The sequence below is a fragment of the Falco peregrinus genome, chromosome 1 (genome assembly GCF_023634155.1).
Source record: "Falco peregrinus isolate bFalPer1 chromosome 1, bFalPer1.pri, whole genome shotgun sequence".
Classification (NCBI taxonomy): Eukaryota; Metazoa; Chordata; class Aves; order Falconiformes; family Falconidae; genus Falco; species Falco peregrinus.
In genome coordinates this window covers 127,053,731-127,079,986 of record NC_073721.1, presented here as the reverse complement: position 1 = coordinate 127,079,986, position 26,256 = coordinate 127,053,731, and the positions used below count along the sequence as shown (strand labels likewise).

Below are 26,256 nucleotides of genomic sequence, written 5' to 3'. Positions count from 1 at the left end.
TGCATTTTATACTTCATTCCTTAAAAGTTGTTCTTACTCCTTTCAGGGGGAAAACTGATCCTCTTCTGTTTCTCCCACATCTTCTCAACGCCATTTTGCAACCTGCAGGTACTGCAATTGTATCATGCACTTGCTGTGCCACAGGAGCTCACTCCAAATCTTCTCATCTGTCTGAGATGTTTGGCCACGAGAGCAGCAGAACTATTACTTAAATACCATGAGAGAGAAAATATTGGGGGGGGAAAAAAAAAAAGGCAAAAAAAAAAAAAGCCTGTCTGTCTCTGAAGCAGTAAGAACTTGGCGTGCCTGACTTTGTCAAGATCCGCTTCCCCTTCCCCTCACACACGGGTGCTGTGAACTGACCGTGTCGCCTGACAGTGGAAGCCACCTCAAGCGTCTCAGACTAATTGTCTCTCCTTCCCCTGTGAAACATGCGCCATGGCAACAGACTTAACGGTTTGTGAGGCCATCTGATGAAGAATGCATGCTTTATCCGTGTATCATAAAGTAAATAACTAATTCCCTCACATAACTTCAGAACCACACTGCGTTTCCTCAGGAAACACCTTTCAGGAGAAACACTGAGTGGCCTGCTCTGCTTCTCCCCGCCCCCAGCCGCCCGTTATTGCGGCCCAGCCTGCTCCTCTGGGCTGCAGTTGCCGCCGGTGTGTGTGTGGGGGTGTGTGTGGTGTCGGTTTGGGGGGAAAACGTGGCACCGGCGGTACAACCCCGCCTTCCCCGGCACAGCAGCCCCGCCCGCCCTCGGCGAGCCCCCGCAGAACATGGCGATCCTCTGGCGGCGGGAAGCTACGCTCCCGCGAGAGCGCCTCACGCCTGTCTCGCGAGAGGCGGGAGGCGGAAGGGGCAGGGCGGCGTGCGGAAGGGGCGGGACCGGCGGCCCGCTGCCGGCCGGTGAGGTGGGCGGGGCGCCGCGGTGGCGGCTCCAGCGCAGCGGTACGGCCTGTCCCTCCCCGCGGGGCGGGAGCGGCGCCTGGGCCGGCCACGGCAGCGCGGGCAGAGCCCAGTCCCCGGCACGGCGTCCCCTCGCCGCCCCTCAGGGCCCTCCGCCGCCGGGGATGCGCCCGGCCCCCTGGGGCAGCGCCTCCACCCGCCGCTCGGCTCCCTGAGCGGCGCCCCCCCGGGCCGGCCCTGCTTCTCCCCTCTCAGGCGCGGGCAGAGGCGGTGAGCGGGTGAAGCCCCCGCCCGGCGGCCTCCCCCATGGTGGGCTTCGGGGCCAACCGGAGGGGCGGCCGTCTGCCTTCCCTTGTCTTCGTGGCGCTGCTGGTGGTGATCGCCATCCTCGCCTTCAACTGCTGGAACGCCTCGTCCCGCCAGGCCCTGCTGCAGGAGGAGCTGGCCGAGCTGCAGAGCCAGGCCAAGCGCACCGAGGTGGCCAGGGGCCGCCTGGAGAAGAGGAACTCGGACCTGATGGGCAAGGTGGATTCCCACAAGAAGCAGCTGGAGCAGAAGGAGGCCGACTACAGCCACCTGAGCAGCCAGCTGCAGGCCAGGGACGGCCAGGTGAAGAAGTGCGAGGACAGCAAGGTAAAGTGGAGGGGGCGGGCGGGCCTGGAGTGGGCAGGGGGCTGCGGCCTGGGGGGGGGAAGGAGCCCCCGGAGCCCCAGGCTGCGGGAGCTGGTGCCTCGGGTTTGGTTCCTGTTGGGACCTTTGCAGGGTTTCTGAACGCGCCCCAGAAAAGAGCTGAAAATGCCCAGCAAAGGCAGCGCCTGTGCTAACGACGAAGACACCGAGAGCATACAGTTTTCCAGACGGCTATTTTTAATTATTTCTTTTTTTTTTTTTTTAGCTTTTCCTCTCTGCTGAGATCTTTTATGAGCACTCAAAAAGCTGTACCCAGCTTTAAAACTACAGTTCCTCTAGCCTCAATGAAAATGAAACAAGTATCGTATTCAGCTGTAGCACCCTGAGCTTGCCTCTCTCAACATGCCTGGCACATCAGAGTCTGTTTTTTATGCAGCCAGCATAAACTTGGGGGGGGCGGGAAATTGCTGCTGACATACGTGTCATTTTCCTTTGCTGCGAAGAGAGAAGCTAATGTGAAATTCAGCTTGCCCTTTTATGTGGAGGTGGCCTGGGGATTTCCTTTGTTGTGGAAAGGAAAATGAGTGAATGCACCAACTTTTGCTGTTCCACTTTAATAACCATCACAGGCAACTGTTTACAGAGGAGTTAAGCAGACAAGTTTTTTTTTACTCAGTCGTGTATGGTGGCGTGTACTCTTATTTGCATGCAGCTCATCATTCTGCTAATTGGACGCTGTTTATCGCAGTAGGATTCATGGAAATACCATGCTCTCAGGGTTATTACTGGCTGGGTTTGTTTTTGTTTCCCTTTCATATCACACCTTTGATGAACAGTGTAAGAAAATATGTTTGATTTGCACAGCAAAATCGGAATACATGTCCAATTACAGAATTAGATTCCTTCAAACTGATTAAGTTTGTATTAAAGTTATGTTTTCTTTCCTACTGAACTATTAAAATTAAGCCATTTGTGTATTCAGCAAAGAAGGGTTTTTAAAATTTTTTCTGAGATTACATGTTTAATTAGGCTTTTTATGTCAGTGGTGGATACTGGTGTTCTCCATTGGAAATAAATGCAACTAACACTGCTGTGATAAAAAATATTGATACTATAAGATCTAGTTTAATTTATAAATAAGTATTCTATACAGATACCAAAATAGTTAAGTCTGAGTACGAGCTCAACTCAGAGTGGTTGGACTCAATCTTAAAGGTCTTTTCCAACCTAACAATTCTCTGATTCTAAAGAAATCAGGTTTTAACAAAGATGCTTCCCCTTGTAAAAGACAGAAAACTAGTAGTTTTTGAAACTATTGGGGTTTTTGGTTTTGGTTTTTTTGTTTTTTGAAATTGAACTTTTACATGCAAATAGGTTTAGTTGTTCATTGCCCTCTTCAGTAAAAGCAAGCTTTGGAAGATGGGAGTAGCTTGGAAAAGGAGTTGAAACTCCTTTTCTCAGGCTGTTGAGGATATTAAAATAACATGAATTCATGGCTAGACTGGACAAATTAACAGAGAAAGTAGATAAATGCAGTGAAACTGCCTCTAAGCTGCAGGCTGTTTAAGTGGCTGAGGATATTCAAGGGAAGTTATATAGGTGGGTGCTTGGAGTATGACTGTTCTTATGTAGGTGAAGTTGATTTTTGTGTTCCTGTTATTTAGCTTGTGCGGCATTATTGTAACTGCCTGCCAGGTATAAAATGCCACTGGTGGTATTCAAGTAAGCTGTTAATTATTGGGCTGCATGACAGGGCTTTCCTTTAATACAAGAAATTTGTATTTTGGGGTGGGGGGAATCTGTGATATTTTACTGTAAGGAGAGAAAATGCAAGTGCGAAGTCAGGATGTCTAGCCAGGGTTACTGGGAGCCAGAGCCTGTTTTGATGCATGTGGTACAAACTGAGGTGCTGTTGAGCTGCACCTGCCTGCTGACCACTTTGTTGTTCTCCATAAATCCGGCTGGTTTTTGAATGCTCACAGCATCTGGCAGCTCACAGGGCTGAGCAAGAGAAATGTGACTAGTAAACCTCACAAATTAATTTTATACTTAATTGTTTGCATACTGCAGTATATGCCCTGTATCTTCGTTCTTTGTTCCAGAAGCTGCCATTTAAGGTCATGTGAGCTTGTAGCTTTTGAATATCCTCTCTTCTTGTGTTCAAAATGTTCAGTGTGCCTTAATAGGCAAGAATAGCAGTATGATTTATCAATAATCAGGCAAGAATAGCAGTATGATTTATCAATAGCCAGTCACTGTCCCTTTCTCTTTTCCTCCCATCTGAGCTACTGTCATCTTCTCAGTGGTAGCAACCCTATTTTTTTCCTAAAAAAACCCTTTAAGTGACTATACTTTAGAGAGTAGAGAATAAAGCTCTATTTTAGAGAATAGAGATCTGTAGCTTTATACCTACTCACTATTCTTTTTTTGTATCTGACCAAAAAAAGGCCTGAATGAAAACTTTTTTCTCTTATAATTTGGCAAGGATGTTCTTTGCACAAACTGTTTTTTACCAATGATCTTAGTCCTTTGTGAAATGCAGGAGCTATAATAGAACACAAACACTGGTAATTCCTGGGGCATCAAACACATGTAGGCTTATTTCATAGAAACCTCATTTGAAAGATGCTACTCCGGTGGTTGTCATAGCGTCAGTTCTGCTTTATGCTCCTTTGTCTTCATAAGAGATTCTTTATGATGATGAACCTTGTGGTCATGTAAATTGAGTGTGCATTTCCCAGCATCGAGGCAACTCAAATTTCCGCAGGCAGCTTTCTCCTGGCACAGTGGTATCTGTAGTCAAGTCCAAACCCTTGTCTCTCTCCTCCCACCCCCTGCATGCGTAACAAGCCAGTCACGCTGCACTAGAATATTGTTTGCTCTTATAAGCAGATGTAGTCGCGTGAACTAGTGTATCGTGTTAAAAAAAAAAAAAGGGAAAGAAAAAGCATGAGTTCTTGGGAATTCTTTTCTTTTGCCACCCTGTGAAGAGCTCATGATGGTTTGTTGGAGCTTGGAACAAACCAGAGGAGTTCTCTGGGGAGGCAAACACGGGTAGGGGTTGCCCCAGTGTGTGGGGAGCTTGTGCAGGCAGAGGTAGCACTGGTTTCCTGAGTATTTCATGCTTTTTTGCAGCAAAAGGAAACTTTTTTTTTTATAGCTTTATGCATCCCTTTGCAATAAGCTCAATAAAATGATTGAATAGCAGGAATTTGTGGTGGAGAGCTTCCAAATGGCAACCATCCAGCATGTAGGGGTTCATAGCTTTGTATTTGCTATCGCAGCCCTTGGGCGCATGCCTTTCTCATTCCAAAGCTGTTGCTGGCAATGCCAGGTGTGTAATAGAGTCCTGCCCCTTAGCTGGTGCCTAGAATTGGTGCTTCATAGGATGAAACTGTTTAGTAAAACATCTTTGGGAGCAGCTGGCTATGTTCTGTGTTGCCAGGACTCCTTGATTGCTCCTCAGTTTGCAAAGCTGTAGCTTTACAGCAGTGATGTTGAGCGCATCTTCCAAGCTTACCACATGTTCCTGATGATCAGAGGCATCTTCAACACTTGTGCTAACTGCGTGATGATGGCACTGTCTATTGTGAAAAAGGCAGTTGACAATAGGAGAAGGATCACGGGACTGTGGCATACGGAACCCTTGTGCAAACAGACTTTTAAACAGCTTTCCCGTCCTGTTCCAGCACATGCCCTAGCAATGTGTTGGGAACGTCGAGGCTGGTGAAGCTGTGCAGAGGATTAAGGACTTGTGCTGCTTCAACAGCCAATTCACAGGGTGTTCTTCCTAGATAAAGAAATGACTTGCAGGAAATACGGCTGGATGTTTATAGCTGGCCACTTAATTTCATCAGAAAGCAGTACCACCTGTGATCTGTCCTGCCACATGCGGAGATAAGCTCCACTGTATTTACAACTTTTTTCTTACGTTGCCTTTCATTATATGAGAAGCCTGTTACAATTCAGACAGCCTCGTGTGTATGGAGCGCCAGCATGCACAGGATTTTTGATTTTTTTTTTTCTGGTGCAGAGCTCATTGGGCTACAGAGGATTTCTTTTATACATCCCGACTGTTTTGGAAAGGATCTGCGAAGCCACTGAGAAATAGGACCTGTACAAATAGGTCTAGACTCAAGGAGGACACAGCTCAGAAAGAACTGGACTTGCGCCATGGTTTGTGGAGTGTGGTTTTTTGCATGTGTAGGTGGAACAGATCCCATGAATCATAAAAAAGCTTCTTCCCTTTCTATCCTTCAGATGAGGGATGTTTGCTGTCAGCTGAGCTGTTTTGGATATAAATTCTGTCACTTTTCTCTGAAACTCAAAATCGCCAAAATGAAAGATTGTGTGATGAAACTGATGCTGTCTGCAAACCAAGCTCCTGTTAACAGACAGGCAACCCTCCCCCAGCCCATTGCAAGTCAGATGTTTTATAGGATGAGCAGAAGCAAGCTGGTAGGAAGGCTTTATGTATGATGAATTCTGATAGATGAAGGTTTGAAAAAACGGAACCTGCTACTTCCCAGGATCTCCTTTGTAGATTTATTGGGTTCTGGGACAGAACTGCATTAGAGTGGAAGACAGGAAAAATTTGTTTTATTGCCAGTTGCTTTGCAAAATAGGGAAAGATACTTCTCCATTAATGCTCAACAAATCACTCCTTTTTTGTGTCTGTTCCCCTGTCCTGGTGTCTGTTCGATGGAGAGCTGGCAAGATGGGCGCTGTTGGAACAGAAAGGCTTGGTGGTTACTTTTGTCTTGTGCTTCTCTGTGGAGTCCCCACCTCAGGGGTTACTTGGCTTTTGAAATAAAGCACAGGAAGTCCAACAGAGGCTTGCATTTAATTGAGTATTGTTCTTTGCGCATCCTGTAACTAGAGTGCCTTAAAATGTCTTGGTGGGCAGAGCATGTGTGTAACCGCTTCTCAAATGCGAGGCTCCCTACCGTCGAGAAGGCTCTGTAAGTGTCCCCATTGGGTATTTTTATGTCGTGTTGTATGCCAGAGCAATGTGGTCAGCGTTCTCAGGTTACCAAAAGATCGCATCGTCTGCCATTCATTCTTTTTTTGGGAAGACCCTTGTGAAGTGGCTGGGCCTTCCACCCATATGTTGGAACCATGGAGGTGGTGGTGCCTCTCCGCACTCCAGAAACCCTCTTGGCTTTTGTTCTGGGCCCTGGGGCAGGGTTTGCTGCCAGCACTGCCCGTGTGTGCATGGCTGCGAGGGATGAGCCAGGATACTGCAGTCTGGCACAAACAAAACTCTCGATGGAGCACTCTGTTTCATAAGGAGCCTCTATTATGTGACTGGAGCTGTTGGATGCATGCCTCAGTGTACACTGTGTTCTGCAGAAAATCACGATTTCAGCAGTTCTGCGGCTGTAGTTCCTAAAGTTATAAATGCCTTCCTCAACCCATATGGGACAAATGGAAGCAGACAGCTTGGAGTTTGAGTGCCTCTTTAAAAATATTTCACATCATGTTTTTGTTTTTAAAAGAAATGAATCATTTGGTAAAAGGGAAGGTAGAGGTGGGCAGAGGAAGTCTTGAAATAAGGGCACACGCGTGTCTCTGTTTGTTTTGACAGGAAATGTAGGTAACTGACTCAGACACTGAGGTGCAGTATCTGTGTGGGAGTTGAAATAGCCTGGATGTGTGTATCCCGCATCAGAGTAGGTGTGGTTGTACTTTGTGCTGGTATTCCGAGAGGTAATTCTGACCTTGTAATCCAAGAATGACAACCCTGTTTCAGCACCCTTTCTAGAGTTACCCTTTATATCGATTGTGAAACTACAAGAAAAATAATTGCAGCATCAGTGTTGTCTGATGATGGTCGTGGATTTTTTTTCAGCCTTTCTCAATATGCTCTGTATGTGCATCTTTCTCTTAATTTCTGCTGTTATTTGTCTTCATACCTTTATGTAAGACAAGAGAAAGCATCTTTACTTAATGACAAGCATTTCTTACCTATTGTAACTGCTATTTTTTCCTTACTAAAAATACCAAATTAAAAGCTGTTGTGGAGGTCTACTGGTGTCAGATTCTCTCTTAAAAATGTGTGTTATGAATATTAGGTAGCATCACATAAAAAATTTACTTTAAATATCCATTAGGTAAAAATCGGTTTTGCTCATGATGCTGTGTGTTTATTTTTATGCACTTATGCTATGACATTGAAAATTCACAGTCTCCTTCTGCAGTATCAGAATGCAGCGTGTTTATTTTAGTCCTGGCAGAATCTACTTTTTTGATAGAAATATACTCTGGAAATAAATTTTAAGTCCTTGTTAGCAAAGCCTGAATACAGTGTTTAGGTTGGTGATAATCACTTATAGATAACTAAATATACACATATTTACAAGAACTTTGTATGTTTCATTCTTATAATCCTTTACATACATTGTCTTTACAAATGAAAACAAATGCACCTGAGTCTTTGTAGTCTAAACCCTCTCTAATTTGCTGATTGTCTATATTTATATAACCATTTCTTCCTTTCAGATTAAGCTGCAGAACAACGTCTCATATCAAATGGCAGACATACATCGTTTAAAGGGTAAGGAATTTATGGTCAAATGGTGATTTGGCAGCCTTTGAGGTTGTGTATTTCTTAACTGCCTAGGTACTGTAGGACACGCTTAAAATGGAAGATCAAGTGATGTTGAAACGTTGCATAATGTGAAATTTCGTTGTATTTATTACCTAGTCTGGGGAAGTGTAGGGTTGGCTCTTGCAGGCTTTGCTCTGCTGTCTGCAGAAAGAACACATGTTCTGGCACTGCTTACTTCCAAGATATTAGAATAATTTTCATGACCAAATATACAGCTTAGTATAGTTTGGATCAGCAATGTTGTGATACTTAATGTTGGGTTAGAAAAGGTCCAGAAAACATCTTGTAAGGCTGTTACATACAGAGGTGATTACAATGCCTGTAATCTTAGTGTGTGGGTTTCAAAGTGACCTGAACAGCTAGTGCCAAAATTTGAACATGCCTGTCGACAACATACTTGGCATTTCTGCCTGTTTCTATGTAGTTGCAACTTAAAATAGTAGGAAGCTTAACTATTTGTAGCCTGAGGAGCAGGGAGAAGAACTTCTAGAACAATTGTGAAGACAGGAAATATGCGCTGGTTTTATGCATAGTGTGAAGGCACCTTCTTTTGTACACTTATTGCAGCAAAAGAATATTTGACCATCGTGCCTAAGTAATCTAGCAGTACTTTTGCGTTACTCAGAATAATAGAATCTTTCAGGAAATTAAGGAGATTTGCTACAGATAGGTGAAATAGCATTGTGTAAGTCTTCTGAATGAAAAGGTAAAGAAAAATGTTGGGGTTTTGGCACAGTACCGGAATTGTTCTGTAATTCATACTGACATCTGGCATCCGTGAGTAAATTGGCATCTTTTTCAAGTTAGTTTAATAATCTTTGAAGTATATCTAGAAGAAATAACATAAAACTTGAGCAAATTTTTAAATTTTACATCAATATAGAAAGTTGTATCCTCCATGGGGCCTTTTTTCCTTATGTTTCTATATTCATGTTCATTTTTGCTTTTTGGTCTAGAACAACTAGCGGAATTACGTCAGGAATTCATTCGCCAGGAAGATCAGCTTCACGAGTACAAGAAGAACAATACTTACCTTACAAGGAGACTGGAATATGATAGGTATGTCTTCAAGAATGTTAGTAACTGTGGGTGTGGGTATGTGTAATGGAAGTCTGTATTTATTAAAATGTGCAAATTAATCCTATTTCTGCTAATCCTCAAACTTGAGTGTACTCGCTTGGTGATGTAACTTTGACCTAGCTAGTTTTTTGATTTTAAAGTTCTATTTTTTTGTGTTGTTTTTCTCCTCCCCCCAAAGTGAGACATGGTTGAAGTAAAATCTGCGTTACTGGAATTGTTCAGCATTGGACGATTTTAAGTCAATGCATGTTTTTTTGTAACGTGGAGATCTTAGTTAACAAATACTTAGAAGAGTTTGATTGACTCAGTTCTGTAAGCTGCCAGGGTTGTTAATTGCTGTCTTTCTAAAAGTCCAATTTTATTTTTTTCAACTAAAGTTGAAAGCATTGTGTAGATTGAAATCTTAAGTTGACCTCAGTCTTTTAAGGGGGGTGAATTTTACCTGCAGAAGCAGGGAGAGCAACTACTTCTGAAGCTCTGAGGAACGATGGAGATTAACGCTTGAGAAAATGTTTGAAACTTTCACACACAAAAATATTCTTCATGAGCTGTGTTGAGTCTTGGCAGGTTTGTGGGAGACAGGATTTTTGTTGAATTGGGTTGCTGTCTGTGTGGCTTGTTAGAGAAGTTGGGACACTTAGTTGTGTCATTCAGATCTTGTTATTTGAGTTGGTAGCAGTAACTGATAGTAGTAGTTGTGCATCTTCTGTGTTGACAGCCATGGGAGATATATTGCTTTCCTAGTGGAATTAACATATGCTGACAGATTAACTGTGAAGCTTGACTTTTCCATTGCTTTCCACATTTTGGAGGAAATGTGTTCAAGGCCATTCTGTTTATTTTACTGTTTTTCTGCTCTGTCCCTATTTTTTACAGTTCTGCTTTCTTTCTGTATTCAGTCCATTCCCACTCCATACACATTCCAGGACAAGGCTTTTTGGACAGACTATTCTAGTTATATCTCAGGTTTGGCTTTTTGTGCCACTTCGTATTTTTTCCCCGTTTTATTGATGGGAGAGCAGATCCAACAAATGAAGTATAACTAATAATGTGTTTCTAATCAAGTCTGCAGTGTGGGCAGCAGATCAAAGAAATGAGACTGCAACACGAAGAAAACATGAAGAAATTAATGGACCAAGTTTTGCGGGAACAAAAGGTAATGCACAGCTAAGTTTTTCTCTGTTGAATTGGAAGAGCTTGAAGTCTGCTGTTTGACTCGGCGTTTCAGATATATGGAGGCCTTGGACATTTCTGCCCTAACTTTTCATTAAATGCCGTCCTGAGCAGCCCTAAATGGGTATTAGCGTAAGAACATCTGCCTGTTTTGCTCAGTCAGTGAACTGAGCCTTGAAGATCTTTGCTCTGCTACAGCCTTCCTACATGACATCATTGCTGAGGATTTCAGTTTCTTCTCTGTAAAATGGATATTACTTTTACAGCCCTCCAGGGTAGGATCTGTGTTCTTACAGCCTTATATAGGTTATTGCAGAGGGGAACGTGATCTCTACTGAGGCCTCGAGGTGCTAATGTGATGCAAATAACAACGGTATTTAAATGGTATCAAGGGTGTAATTATACAGTGCAAGCTGCCAGTAGAATATGGGGCCACCTTCCTACAAACAGATGAAATAACCTGCTTTTCTTAAAATTTCATTTCCTTACTTCGTCTCTGTTTACAAACATTTCAAATAATAAGGCAGGCTTAAGGTAGATTTCAATCAGATCTTTTCTTAAAATTTAGAATTGTTTCAAAGTTTCTGACCAGAGGCTTCAGGCCAGTGATGTCTTAACGGGTTTGCATTATACTGAAGAGCTACATATGCCAATATAAATGCATGCAGCTGTGCTGTATTTTACATTTGCTGTTCAATTATGTGTCCATACTCTTATGTCCCACCCTCAGGATTCAGGTTTGTATACAAAGGACTTCTGCTGTTGTTTGCTTTGGTCATCATCTAATTCATAAATGTGATTCTGCTTACCCAAAGTAATGTTGAATTTTGAGGGCTTTTGTCCTTTAATTTTCAGGAATGTGCTTAATATTGGTTCTCTGTGAATTTATTCTAACAGGCCACACAAAAAATGCAGTCGAGTAAAGACACTGAAGTAAGTCCTAATAATGATGACCAGGCGATATCTAAGACTGTTCCAGAGGCAGAAGATAAAAACACAGTAAAGAGTGAGCAGCCTTCAGATCATGCTGTAAATGGCAAAGGTATTCCCTTTTTTGCTCATTTCTGAAAATGGACCTGTTGTGCTGTGTCCTTTGCTATCATACAGGCTTGTGCATTTCTCTGGAGTAGAACAATGATTTCTTTGGCTCAGATAACTTGATTAACTGCATGTGATTGTACTAAGTTAAGAGTTTATAGATATCCAGATATTGGTGTGTCTTTTCTCTGGGTCCTTTTGTGAAAGTAGTCTCTTGCACAGATATGTGTTCACTTTGTTGGTTTGTTTGGCATCTTCCTCCTCATGTGGCCAATTGTGAACAGGGAATGGCCTCTCTGCTCCCTGTGAGGCATCTCAGGGGGTGAGCTGGGGAAGGGGCACGTTGTTGGAGAGCCAGAATCGGCATAGAGAAGGTGGCTGGAGGTGAGGAGCATTGAAACAGCTGTGAGAGGTCTCTAGCTGGGTAAGTCAGCAGGAGCAGTGGGGACCTTTTGTTTCCAGGAGCTGTAACAGGAGGCTCTTGGTGAGTAACTGCTGCAGTTGTTTCCTCCCTGTAGGCCTCTCCAAAAGGCAGATATGTTCCCTTTGTTTCTACTTCTTGTGCTGCCAAATCGGCACCTTTTTGTATCGGTTCAGGGTCTGTTGCAGCCAGTTTCTCACAGTAGGCTTTTCTTACCCTGCTACCAAGAGCAGTGCATCTGCTTCCCACCCTTTTCTGAAGGTTGCAGCGACTTTGGGAGCACTGCTCCAAAGCGGTCTTCAGGGACTTTGACAGCACGATACAAAGAGTGTTGTAGTTGCATTATCAATATGGGACGTGTTCTGTGGATAAAGGACTTTTCTGGCCTTAGAGCCTTCCACAGGAGGGAATTTCACTGTCCACACTTAAAGGTTAATAAGACAGAATATCCTATTCTTGTCTTACAGAGAAAATCAAACCAGGAGGAGATGCAGGCATGCCTGAAATAGAGGATAATGACGCTGCTAAAGCTGAAGATATGCCCACTGGTTAGGAGAAATATTCTAATACTTTTGTATTTCGGTTCTTGGTGGCATACATATTCTGTTTGAATGCTATGTGTTTCATGGGGAATGCAAAGTTTTAAAATCTGTCTATGGTAATAAAATTCAAGTGGAGTGTGAAATCGGATGATTTTTACTGTGCTTTAGAAGTTTGAATTCTCAAAACTGAATGCTTCTGTAAAGTGGGATTTTTTTTTTCTTTCCCCCCAGAAATCTTGTATTTCATATGTTCATCTATGGTTTAAAAAACATAAAAGGACAACAGAGAAAAAGTTTACAGGATTTAGAGGCAGACCTGCCTGTTTCATATTAATGCTTTTGTCCATGTATATTTTTTTTAGCTTTAAAGAAGCCACTTATTTCAGCTCCTAAAAGTGAAAGTCATCAACCTGTTATAAATCTTCCAACGGAACAGCCCCATGCTCCAAACCTGGCACCAGGTAAAATTCTTATTAGCAGGTGACAAGTCAGTGTTTTGTAGGAAGCTTACCATTTCGTATCTGCTACCCTGTGGTGAATGTTAGATGTACGTGGCCAGCCCTTTATTTCCTGTTTGATGTGGTTACGAAAAGAAAAACAATGATCCACTTCTGCAGGATGCGAGGTTTAGTGTGTTCTTAGTCTGGCTTCCTGAGGCACAGAGGTTGCTGGTTGTACTCTCCCTCTTTGTTGTTGATGCCCCCTGCACACACCCCGCCACCCCCCCAAGTAATCTCTGAGCCTTTTGACCACCTTCAGCCAAATTTGAAAGTGAGACGTTTCAAAGATAAGTGTTTCAAGATATCTCCACTGGACAGAGGACAGTAATTGAAATCAGTGCTTCTCCTTAGGCGTACTAATTACACAGGGCTGCAGCATATCAGGACTTGGTTGTTGATCTCTTGGTAGCCAGTTATATTCAGAGAATAAATACTGGTACTGTCACTCGCTCAGTGTCTTCCTGTTTCTGTGACCAGCTCACTTGAAGGTGATGTGGGGGGAGGTTTAGGACATGAGAGAACTAAAAGTACTGCAGCGAAAGGGTTTAGAATTACAGTTTGAAAGAACACAAGTCCATAGAAAATACACTTAAATGTAGTGCTCGTGGTTCAAGTCACTTTGCTTTAATGTCAAAGAGAACATTAAGTTAATCTGCACTGCAAGTAGCATGTTGAAATACTGTCCTGCTAAAAAAGATTAAATATAACGTACTCATTATATATTTGTGACATGACCAAATAGCTTGAAGTTTTTTGTTATGCCCATTATCGGTTCTCTTGAAAAAAAGCAGCAGAAGTATTTCTTAATTTCTTTCCTTTTGCAGTGGATATGTAAGCTGATCAGAATACCAAAATTAGTGAGCTCAAAGTCTGTATATGCATTTAAAGATAATTATTTCCAAATGTCAAGTCTTTTACATAGTTCATTTCTTCTCATTGTTCTGAGGTAGTCCTTCATTTTGACTTTTATTAATGAGAAAACGTAAAAGATAGCAAGTGAAAAGCTTGCTTCATTGAGTTTAGTTTATCAACAGAAGGTTGAAGTGAATTTCAAGGGGACCACGGTTTCCTGTATTCCGTGGTTATGTAGTCCTGTGATTCTGCTTATTATTTTTAGCATAACTTCTGTGACCTACTGCAACCTTCTCCTCAGATCTTAGCTCTTGAAACAATAAATGATGCTTAGTAGATTTGAAAAGCAGAATCAGCAGGAGGATAAAAAAAATATACGTAAATGTATTATTGTTCTGGGCTTCATCAAGCACTTAAGTTCATACAGAAAATCAGCTGAGAAGGTAACGACCTAGGATTGATTATATATTAAAATGTGATTAATTGTCTTTTGCAGTAATGTTATAGTCTTCTTTTGGAGCTACGTAAAAACTGAACACGCTTCCTCGTTCTGTAGGTTTGCACAGTGACAATGACGGAAACGCTGATATCGCGAAACAGATACCTCCAAATTCTCTCCAGCGCTTAAATTTTGAAGAAAATACGGAAAATCAGAAAGAACATAAAATTGAGGCAGACCATATAAAAATTCCAAAGGGCAGAATTAGTGACTTGCAGAAAATGAAGCAAAGTAAGTTGGCAAATACCATATATACTTCAATGTATTAAGAAAATCACTTTTGTTTTCAATCTGTAATAGTGCCTGTCTGGAAAATAGAAACCATTGGAGCCGGGGGCCTTCTGGAGGGTAAGCCTAAAAAGAAATGTGGTATGCTACTCTGTAAAAGTTATGCCTTAATGTGTCATCTTTCATATATATATATTTTCAGTCATTAAGTTATTTGCTTATAGGAATTTAAAATGCTTTTGGAAATTACTACACATTTAAATAGATTAAGTCTTTTGATGTATTCATGATACTGAGTTACTTATATTCATGCTGTATTATTTGACTTAAATACGACATTTCGGACAGTTTCATAAGAATTCAGCCTTTATGCAGGGGGTCTCTGTGGTGGTACATGTGTATTGGCCAGAAGTTTGTTCTTCTGTGTAAGGGAGTTTTCCAAAACCCTTCTCTTCCATGTCTGCTCAAGGCAGAAGCCGTCAGACAGGAGCAAACAATGTATTTATTTATTGTGTATGCTGGTGGTAATACTGCTGAGGTTTAGTGGGCGGGCGGCACAGATACAGCTGTCCGTGTGCTGTTGTGTTTGAGCGGTGTCTCTGCCTTGTGGCTGATGCCATAACGTCGGGAGAGTTTTATGCCCACAGTGTTTGATTTAGCGTCTTCCTGTAGGAGCATTATACTGAAACTTCAGTTTCTTATGGTATCCATGGAGATACTATACTCCTAACTGTTAGTATAGAGTGCTGACTAGGTATACCTTAACCTAGTTATTTTTAAAGAACTAATTCCAGTTGTTTAGCATTTGGGTGGAGAAGGGGCATTTGTGCTGAAACATCTTCCCCCCCCCCAAATAAGAATTTTCTTTATATAGCTATTGTAAATTCAGCTTGAAATGTCTTTGTACTCACAGCTAAGTAGTTTTCATTTAGACTTTGATTTCTATTATTAAAATCTGTCTATACTCCTAGATGAGAGGTTGTTACATCAGAACAGCCATCTTCAGAGTCATGAGAATTGGGAGGAGGAAAGGATTCTACAGTCTTCTGCCAGAAACCTGTGTTAATGCTGTGGGTCAGATAAGCAGTAGGACAGAAATAGCAATTCTATTGAAAGAGAATCATGAATTGGTTTCAGTGATCAAGGAAAAGAATTCTGAAATCTAGGGTCACTCTTGGGAACATGCAACTACAAATTCATTTTTGTTGTAGAAGTTCTAATTTGGGAAGTTCCCTTAGAGTTCAGTCATTGTGGTTCCTTTTCATGGTCTAGAATTTGACTGGTGACTGCAGCTTGGAGTAGTTGCAGGAAAAGGTGTTAATTCTGTAGCAGTACCTTAAACATTCCTTGAATAACAGAGAAGTAAGTTTAAAATAATACTCAATTTATTCTTCTAAAACATTTTAGTTGCTGCTCTGAAGCAAAGGTTGAATTAAAACAGGGCCTGTGAGGATCTAGTCAGATTTGTTAGCAGGTAGCTGTCGGGTGCGTGTCAGCATAGAGGGGTCTACAGAGAGGTGGGAGTTCAGAGTGTTCTCTCCTTCCTCCCCCTGCGCCCTTGTGGCCCCCGAGGCTCAGAGGCTGGAGCCTGTAGATAAGTGCCAGACCTTATCGGAGAGGTTTAAGAAGCTACCTGCAATGGTTTCTGAACCATGAACAACTTCGACAGAGGTACCATCGTACCACAAGAAGACACGGCTTTGAAAAGTCGATGAAAAGAGGATTTGAGGAGTTCTAGAGACCCAGCAGCCCAGCTTTGATACCTGGAAAGGTAACGGAACAAATTCTCCATCAGTCTGAATATAACATGGCCAGTGGTTAATAGGAATTTTTCAAGAACAGATTGTGTCAAAGCGACGTGATCTGAAATGTGTATGTTCAATGCAATGGAAACTGCAAAACCTGGAATGTCACTTGTCATAGGCAAATTAATGGAGACCTGGTCAGAAATAAACTGCTCTTTGGTGGGTGCAAGACTTTAAGAAAAGAAGGTATCACCAACAGTTTTATTTGAAAAGCTTCAGTGAGGGTTACAAAGATGCCACCCCTTGCTTGGCACTGTTTGGTATTTTGAGTGCTGGGTAACAAACAGTGTATGAGATGTAGTTTCAGCAACATAAAAAGTTTGTAAACATAAAAGTAGTCCACAATTAAGAATGGAGAATCACATGCTCAGAGTAAGTAACAAATAGCAAGTGAGCAGTTTTGTTAAAATTGATGTGGTCGACAGTGGATATCAGTCAAATATCTTTGAATATGTTTGAAGTGAGGTTTTTCTTCTGGGGTGTGTTAACAGGAGCATCAATTAAGATAATAAGGTGGAGTAACTAACTCTGCTTTACCTAGTGCTTGTGAGGCCATCCTCTGGCTTTAAATATCAAAGCTGGAAAGAATTCAAGGGAGAGAAAAAAATAAATAAATAGGGTTTAGTGGAGGGAGGGGGACAGGAAGCTCTGAAAAGACCAGGGTTGAAGAGGTAGGGAATGGACATCAATTCACTGTTGTTTTTTAGAAATGGATCTTCGGGGAAGGCTTCAATTATTTTAATATCACTCGGGGATCTTTCCGATTAAGTGGGGATAGGTGTATTCAAAATTAGCGTGCAAGCTTTTCTTCCACCCTGTGTATCCCAAGATGTGCAAGGCTAGGTTATTGAAGGAGCTTCTTGAAGATCCCGCGCTTGTCTGGCTGAGTGACTACAGCTGAAATGACAAGAGCTTTGTATTTCAGTTGCTGGGGTTTTTAAATGGATTGGCTGTCTTCCCTGGTTATGGATTAAATGATGGGGGGAGCTAGCTTTGTAGGCAGGGACAGTGGATGAGATGTCTCTGTTGTAGGCTGTGAATGGGTACCCAAGAGTCAGTAATCATCAATGATTAGTCTTTTCTCATTGCTCCTTCATATTTGGAATAACTTCGATGATGGAGTGAGGGAAAGACTTCCTCTGTCACGTATGGAAGCAGCTCATCTGGACTTGTAGAAGATTTTTCTCCTGATTGGTCAGCAGTGGCTGTTTGGAAAGGTCTGTCAGTGATAAATTCACCCCTCTGGTACAGAGGAGCCCAGCTCTGGCATGCAGCTTCCGCTGTCGACAGTGGCCTGGCTGGTGTTTTGGCTACTGAGTGCTTCAAAACTTGCTGTGCATCAGCCTGTGGGATGAGACCAGTGACCATCAGTGGTCAGGCATATCTGTCCAGTTTCGGAATTGGGGAACATCTTCCCAAAAGATGTTATCCTTTTTTTTTTTTTTTTAATAGCATAGATTGAAAAAGTAACTTTGGTACAGAGATGAGCACCTTGCGACTGTTTGGTTTCAAAGGAAGCAGAACCTGAAGGTGACTGCAGCAGTGTCACTGTCTGTGCTCTTACCTGGCACCCTGGAAAAAGTTGTGTGCAGCAAACCTCTGGTCCATGCTGCTGTTTAAAGCTGTCATGTAAGCACGTCCTTAGTCACGAGTGTGGACAGCTGCTCAGAGTAGTGTGTTTGTAAGGATCCAGCTTTGAGTAATACCCCTTGTGTCTACTCCGAATGCATTTCAGCAGATGTTACCTGCAGCTTTTAGCATCAGTGATGTCCTTATGGGGCGTCCCGTGCTGTCACTAACCTCTTGTGCTTAATGACGTGTTCCACTGTGCCTCAAACAGTCCGTGCAATGCCTGCGTTATGGACTGGCTCATGTCTGGAGTGAGTCAAGAGATCCACGATGCCACCAGGACTCCAGATTTTCTGTCTTTTTCAGAAAGCAGTTGGTGCATTGCTGGCTGGGGCTACCAGCAACTCCTGTTCTGGTGTTTGCCTGAAGTCTTGGTATCCCAAGACCGTTATCTGGGCCTTGTGTCAGAGTATTGGTGCTCTTTGGTACACCTGACTCTGCACGCACAGGTGGCGGAGTTGCTGTCAAGACTGCCTAGCCCAGAATGACTGCTGCTGAGGTTTGTGAGCTCAGCTCTTCCTCCCTTTTGAAACAGCTCGAGCTAAAATACCGAGCACTTAAAGCACGATGAAGCACCTATAGTGCCAGAGTAGCTGCATCCTGAAGCTGTGCCGGGACCCGAGCTGGCCGGGGCTGTGCTGTGCGCTGGGGTGCTCACACGAGCTCCGGCTTACAGCCCTCTCTGGCCTTGCTGTGTTCCCTGGGATCTCTTTCTAATATTTTAACCTTTCCTTCTGTCAGGTTAAATTTATTCAGTACTTGTTTGTCATGGTGTTTCTGGCCTATCTACAGGCTTGTTCCTTCTGTAAGTGAAGTGCATTCAGTTGTCTCTCCGTAGTTTGTTTTATATTTAACGTGTGTGAATTGAACGGTTCTGTCTGCTTTTTATAGATAATGCCGTGTCCAAAGATACAAACAACAGCAAGGATTACTCAATTAGAGATGAAAAGAGAATGAATAATATATTAAACTGCTGATTTCTAAATAGATCATAGTTTCTTCTTGCTTATTTTATGAAAATAACTGAAACTTCTGTTTCTATACATTTGAGCTGCACTAGATTTTTTCTGCTTTTCTTCTCTATCCAGATAAGCACTGTGTTATTGTTTCTGTCCTGATTTTTATAGACTGCCACATATGATTGTTTTCATTGGTTTAAGAAATAATTTCATTTTTACACATCTGCCCATTGTAACTCCGACCTCTTTTTTTAGTCTTAATGTTGAAATCATATTCTCCAGTTTTACTTCTCTGCTTAATTGCTTCTACTGCAAATCACTTAACATCTGCCTCAGCAGACTTTTTATCAGTCTGTTTCCAGTCTGTAAAGATTGTATTGCACTTTAATCCTATTTTTTTTCATTTATACATCATCCCTCCTGAGTTGTATCCTCTGCAGACTCAGTGTTGCATTCTCTAAGCAGCAGGCAAGCAGACTGAACTGCATTGGACTTGAACAGATCTCCTTGTATCCCATTAAACACCAGCTCTGAACTTGACATCACACCATTAATCTTTCATTGTGTGCTTGGTTGACTGTCTAGTCACTTCATAGTCCCAGCTAATTCTCATTTTTCTTGTGCATTGTTTCAGTATCTGGAACTAGTCTTAATTCTTTGCTCAGAGACAAAAATACTAGATTTAGAAATTTTGAAAACTGTTAAAGCTTAATAGGAAACCAGAGTGTAAAGCCAAATTAATTAGGTAGTTAAAAAATAATCAGTTCAGAGATGCAAGGCAGATCTTTACTGGTTTTTTACCCTTGACAGTGTGGTACACACTCTGCAGACATTACCGTATACGAATATATTGCTCCATTGTGTGCAGAAAAATGCCATTCCTCCTGAGAAGAACGTCCAGATAGAAAAGCTTCCACTGCAATGCTCTTCAGCATTGTAAGAAAACTTTTGTTAGTGTTTGTAGGTAATGAAGATGGGGCTTTCTGTTTGGATGCTTACTCTAGCTCTCTTCTCCAGAGAGTGAAGCTTGTAAGAGTCCCGATTTCACAGGCTCCAGCTGCTGAATGACAGAGTACATCCTTTTGCAGAGGTGTTCCCTAAGCCTTGTTGTCCCCCTGCCCAGGCCCCTTCCCTTCTACCCCTCTTCTCCAGCTGAAACCATACGAAACCCCGACTCTCTTAACCTGCCCTACTTTTGTTTAGAACCTTCCTGTTTCTTTCCTCTCTGCTTCTGACTTAATCCTTTGCCTACTTCACAGGCCGATTCTTTGATGAGAATGAATCCCCTGTTGATCCGCAGCAGGGTTCTAAACTGGCAGATTATAATGGGGATGATGGTAACGTGGGTGAGTATGAGGCAGACAAACAGGCTGAGCTGGCTTACAATGAGGAAGAGGATGGTGATGGTGGAGAAGAAGACGTCCAAGGTGAGCTTGGGCCTTATCTCCATCCCATTGTAATAAAATCCACGCTGAGTTTACTTGTTGAATTTGTGTAAAGCCTCGCTATTTGTAGCTGATCACAAATTTCTAATAAAGAATAAATAAGCTTTAGGCAATCTTTAAAATTTGGTTTTGCTCTCCGTTTGAAAGCAGTGCTACAGCAGTTTGCAGCGAGGGGATTCTGATACCTTATTTCAGTTCTGTATACAGTTTACCTAGGAAAAATCGAGACACTTCAAATTTTAGAAATGGTTTTGTCTAAAACCCCAAATCTGGTATGTAGCTATTTGGGATGCAGTCTTTGATGTGACTAAAGCAATTTTCAAATACAGAAGCGTAGTTGGGTTTTTTTGACTACTGCTTTTGCCACACCTGCCTTGAGGTGCTATGCAGTGAGGTCTCAGTTAGCAATTTTAAGTGTAATTTTTGTGCACTGTACACAGATTCAACAGGCTTCTGGTTTTCCTTGCTAACCAAACTTCAAAACCCATTAAGCTGGTGCGAGCCTAATACCTGTCTGTGCATGTTCACCACCTCTTGTTCTGCATGCATTTCAGTGCATCGCCTCTCCATTGCTTGTCTGCCATGTATCTGCCACGTTGTCTACCATTCTCTGTCTAGTTTGGTAATATTTTGTGAAAGGCTTGCATGTCTATAGGGTGAAAATGTTTATGTAAACATACACAGTATTTCTAATTAAAAGGAAAGTACAAAATAGAGGGGAAAAAAACCCCAAAAACCTGATAAACGTTCTACAGGCACCCTGATTTTCATCCTTACAACGCAAGTTTTTTAGCTCGTAGTTCTTCTGGCATGTATTTAATTGGTATCCAAGGATAATTAATGGGAAAAGAGGTGAAAAGCAACTGATTTCTGTGGGCATGCATCTAACTGCAGCGTCAGCATTTTTTGGCTGGGCTGGTAGTTTGAAGCTCATGAACAAGCAAAAGAAAAGTATGGATCAGAACGCTGGGCAATTAACTAGCTTACTGGTAAAAGTGAAAATTCTGCTGCTGCTCCAGACGTGGCCTGTTTTGTTACACTCTTGCTCAAAACTAGCAGCAGATTTTAGTCCCTCTGGATTGGTAATGTCTGTTCCTCTGGATGGGTGATTATTGGGTTGTAATCCGCTTCTAAGTGAAGGTGTAAAAGTATATACAGCTGCTTCTGTTGATGCCGTGGAAGTAGGAGACTTGCTTCTAATGATTATGAACTCATAATGAAATGGAAAGTGCGGTATGCCGTGCATGTTTGTATGTCTAAGCTCTGCTCTGCAAATCGAACCAGTTGTGTGGGTCAGGTGTTTCGTGTTTTTTAGTTCAGTTCCCTTACCAAGCAGTGGGTGATGCCCAGCTCCTCACCACAATAGATCCTGAACTGGACTTCAGAATAAAATTCCTGAAGTTTTAACCAAGGCCACGTAGCTGGTACTGAGTCTGTGCTAACTTCTGCCGTTCACCTCACTCAGCCTTCGGGCTGGTCTTCACCTGCAGCCATCATGCTGCGTTGCTCAGGCATGTGGGACAAGGTCAGCCGCCCAAGCGACGCAGGGATGCGGCTCCTGCTGTACCTCAGAGCTCCCTGCTGGTTTGCTTATCGGCACAAATTCATGGCTGTGGTGGCCTTCACGGGGAAACTAATGGCTTTAGGTATTAAAAGTTAATATCATGTGTGCTATAAACTGTTACCAGTAATATGAACAGCGTTCCTGTATGCCACTTAGAAAAGGGTGGGTGTAATACAGTCTTAAGTGGTGGAAAATGGTAAAAAATTGTAGAGATTGTACTTATGTAGCTTTTTATGCAAGGGATATTTGAAAAAATAAGAACTGTACCTGTAAGTGGCCTCATAAAAGTTTCCCATGTAGATGTGGTACCTGTCAGTTCACTGCTGTGGTGGCTTTAAATTTGGACTTGGTGAAAATCTTTCCTGATCAACCCCTCTGTATATCTGTATAGACATAATGGCTTTAATATCTGGTAGTAAAGGTTAAAGAGTGACTTCTGGAAGCCTTTTAATGAAGGATAGTCAGAGCAGTGTATGTTACTAGCTCACAATTTTCCAAGCCCTTTGTTATGTTGTTTGTAATAAATTGTTGACTTGATTTGAGATATAAGTCACACAGCATGGCAAGTGGTACTTCCAGAAGTAGCATTTTTGAAAATGTGTCTGCTTTAGTCTTTATACTAATTTGTTGGCAGGGTAGGAGAGGGTAGAATTGTGGGGTTTTGGAGGGGGCGGGTGGTTATAATTGTTTAGGGAGGGGAAAAAAAAATCTGTCCAAAAACTATTAGAAAAACATCACATGGTTTTGCATCAGGCTAGAACAAAGCATGTGGCATGCGTAAACAAAGCAATTTAATTAAACGTGTTTTTTCTGTTGCCACTAGAAATGTGTGGGCCTTGGATTGAAATGATCGGAGGAAAATAAACAAATTTGTGAGAGATGCTGAGGTGAATGTCAGTATCCAGGCTGGCATTCCTTCTTTCAGTCCACCTGTTTGAGATGGAAGGTGATATTTAAGAGTTGTTGGCTTCTACTGTGGTAAATATGTTTTTGTGGTGTCTGGGTAGTGGAGGATTATATAAATCAAGTGATACCCACATGCTGTAGTAGTAGCTTCTTGCCAAACAAAAGCACATGTCATGTAGATAAACCTCAGCCTGTTGCTGTCGGGAGCCAGGTTACCATCGGGTGCCCACCTCGCTCGCAGGCTGATGAACAATTGTAGAAGAGTTTCAGACAGTTTATCATCTAGTAAAAGACTTGGTAAACTTAAACTCTGCTTTTCATTCCTGTGAACAAGCATCTTTCCTGAATATAAAGGAACACAGCTTTGAAATGCAGGAAAAGCTTATTAACTGAAACAAGGTTTAGGGCTTTTTCAGTTATTGAGGGAAGAAGGCTGGGGAACCTCACAGGAGAGATCTGAGTTATGGCAGGTAGAATGCAGAATATTATCTTTTAAAACATCACTTGAAAAAAACCTGACTGAATATGCCTTTTCTTGATGGCTGTTTTTGCATGTGCTATAGTAAATTATTATACTGAGGATGCACATGGGGGTTGGGTTTTTAATTTTTTTTTATTTTACTTTTTTTCATGAGGCTTAAAAATGAAACCCCAAGGAATCAAAGTCAAGAAGTAGGACAGAGTAGAGTGGTGGAGAGAGACAGCAGTTCTGGATCTGAAAGACAAGACAAAACATCTTCATTCTTAGAGTCAAGGACAAAGCTGTGGCTGGGAAAGATGTGGCGCGCCTGAAGTGGCCACTTAGAGTGTGTTGTCCCTGCCCTGCTCTTGGCTCCTGCTGTGTGTTCCCTGGCTGAGTATGCAGCTATTCTGCAATTCAAGAGTAGATGTCTTGACTGATGGGCTGAGCTTTAGCACGCGGGAGCCCGGCCAGATGGGTTTGTTTCAGTTGTGAAGAGTAGCGGTGAAAAATGTATTGTTGATTCTTCAGCAGCACTGAGAGGGAACAGGGATTTCCATTGATAAGAGGCTGGAGAAGGCTGAGCGCTGCCTTTTATGTTTTTAAAAGCGTCTCTTCAAGTTTTACCCGCACGTGTGAGATGGGAGATAGCAGTATGCAAAAATGTTGACAGCAAAGTCAATTCCAGCGTTAGTCAAAATCCCATCGCTGACAAACGGGCCGTGCCACGTTTGTCCTGAAGGTATCGTTGTTCAAATCTGAGAAATAGCTGGAAAAGGTGTTACCTTAGCCTGGAGGGTCAGGCTGGCTTCTCTGTACTAGTCCTGCGAGGCCCCCAGCCTTTGTAAAATCTTACAGCGTATTAACTCTAGAACGGGTTAAAAAATGGCAATGTAACTTTCCAGAGTAGTTGACTTTGTAGTTGGGTTTTAGTGGGAGAGTTTAAAACCTTTATATAGGAAGACTCTCAAATTACAGTAGTAAGTTTAACTAGTTCTGTGGTCTCTTAAGTCAATAAATCTCTGAAACACGGTTGCAGTAAAGCCAAAGATATTGTCCCAGAGTGCTGACAGCTGGACTTGTAATCGCAGGCCCATATGCCTTCTCTGTATTTTCCCCGATGACTTCATTCCTGTAACCAGACGAGGCCAGTTCAGTGTGGATGTATGCATTAGCAGCACGTTCTGGGAAAGTATGCTGAAATATTTTTTCAGTAGTGTCACATCAGATTTGACTGGAGTGTTTTAATTGCAGATGATGAAGAAAGAGATCTACAAAATGACCTGGTGGATTATGGCAAGCCACGCTTCAGTGACGGTGTGCTTTAAGGCCCAAATTAAGCAGGAAATGTGGATGAGAAGAGACCTCAACTGAGGAACTTGAAGTGCTGCAAAACTGAACCATTTTTACTTCAGTGTTTCTTAAAGGAAGCTGATATTAAGTGATGAGTATACTCAAAAGTCAGCGATGTAACAGAAGAAACCAGTTCTGTACATATGTACATAGTTGTACTATTGGAAATTGTATTAAAACTACATTTTTGTTGTTACATTGAGCCAATTACTTAGACTGTATCTTATCTGTAATAATCTTTACATTTAAAACAGATACTATAAATATGGGCTGAATTGTTTCTGCAATTTAGAAAACTTTGTAAACTGGAGAACTTGTACAGTTTGTATCTCATGTAACAAATACGTGGAAACAATGTACAGCCAAAGGACTCCTTTTCTACAGTAATACCTGTATGAGCAAAAATACTGCTTTTCTCACGAGTGCTGTGTTTTTGTATTTTGCAGGTGAGCTATCAGTTGAGAATGAAAACTGAATGTTTAAAAAATTGCTCCTTCCTTAGTGTAACTGAGGAAAGGCTATGACAGTCTTCAGAAGCAAGTACCATTTTAATTCTTGTATACAATGACCAAATCTCATAGCTAGAGCTGGAAATTGGTGATATTAGAATTTTAATAATTCGATACATCCTGGAAAAGTTGTGTAACTAATAGCTTATTTTAAAAGGTAATATAAATAATCCAGCACAGCTTGTAGGAAATCTTTGTGTATGTGTTAAAGAGAGCAAGTGTGTTAGTGAGAAACAGAGAAGTCCACAGCAGCTTAGTCAGAACCGTGATGGAAGGAACAACCCTTTCCCTCGGCAGACATGTCGTATGCACTGTTTTGCTGTCTCGAGAGCATCCATCCTGTGTTGCAGTCACTCAACTTAATTTACAATTTAATACTTTGATACAGATCTCTAAACATCTGCCATGTTCCATGCTTTGATTTTCTATATTGGAAGGTTTGTAAGTTAGATACTTTTTGTATTCTGTGTTTAAGCACTTTCTGAATTTTATGGAAATGATTCTGTTGATCTGCAGTAGTGGAAATTAAAGTTATTAACCCAACCTGCTTCTCCAAAAGGGCTACTGTGAAAAGAAATTATAAGGCTTATGACATGAGTGATTGTACTTTCTCTCTGTACTCAGGTTCCAATTTGAAGTAACAGTTAAGGTTGCTCGATGCCAGTTCAGTGAACCTTTTAAATACATTTCAACAGTCATGCAATTTTTTAATTTTTTTTTTCTACAGGGATCTTCTACCAATCAGTCTTAAATACACAAGAAATAAACATTTCAGATTATGCTGATGCATCTCAAGGTTTTGTTTTGGGTTTTTTTGTTGTCATTGTTTAAGGCTTGAGCTCTTCCATTCCATACTTCTGGGAGGCAGATGGGGGGGGAATAGCCCTTTGCATGGTGTGATGTGCTTTCAGTTGAAAATAAAATGCTGAACCTGCTCAGAATTAGATACCATACTAATACCACGCAACAAGTATGAACTTGTACCAGGATTCTAAGAATAGCAGTCTTCAGTAAATACTGTATTTAAGCACTACAGTTTTTTTGTCTTAAAATGTAATTTCACCCTGAATTAGGTGTTAACTTGATTCTTCTAATGAAAGCAACATTTATGGGTTCTAATAAATTAAGTTGTTTAAAGTAA

At 41.8% G+C, this 26,256-nt stretch overlaps 1 protein-coding gene across 2 annotated transcripts; it reads left to right on the top strand.

Annotated features, from left to right (window-relative positions):
- Positions 1–891: 891 nt before the first annotated feature.
- On the top strand, positions 892–26,256 carry GOLM2 (golgi membrane protein 2). 2 transcript variants are annotated; one of them, XM_013300778.3, is made up of 10 exons: positions 892–1,545; positions 8,044–8,098; positions 9,109–9,211; positions 10,298–10,388; positions 11,303–11,447; positions 12,332–12,412; positions 12,769–12,867; positions 14,315–14,488; positions 20,138–20,305; positions 24,508–26,256. In XM_013300778.3, exons 1-10 carry the CDS (start codon positions 1,219–1,221, stop codon positions 24,579–24,581), a joined length of 1,317 nt encoding a protein of 438 aa, XP_013156232.2. In that variant the 5' UTR covers positions 892–1,218; the 3' UTR covers positions 24,582–26,256. The 2 variants fall into 2 exon arrangements, with proteins under 2 accessions (XP_013156232.2, XP_055673203.1); XM_055817228.1 differs by lacking the exon at positions 20,138–20,305 and having other exon boundaries at positions 895–1,545.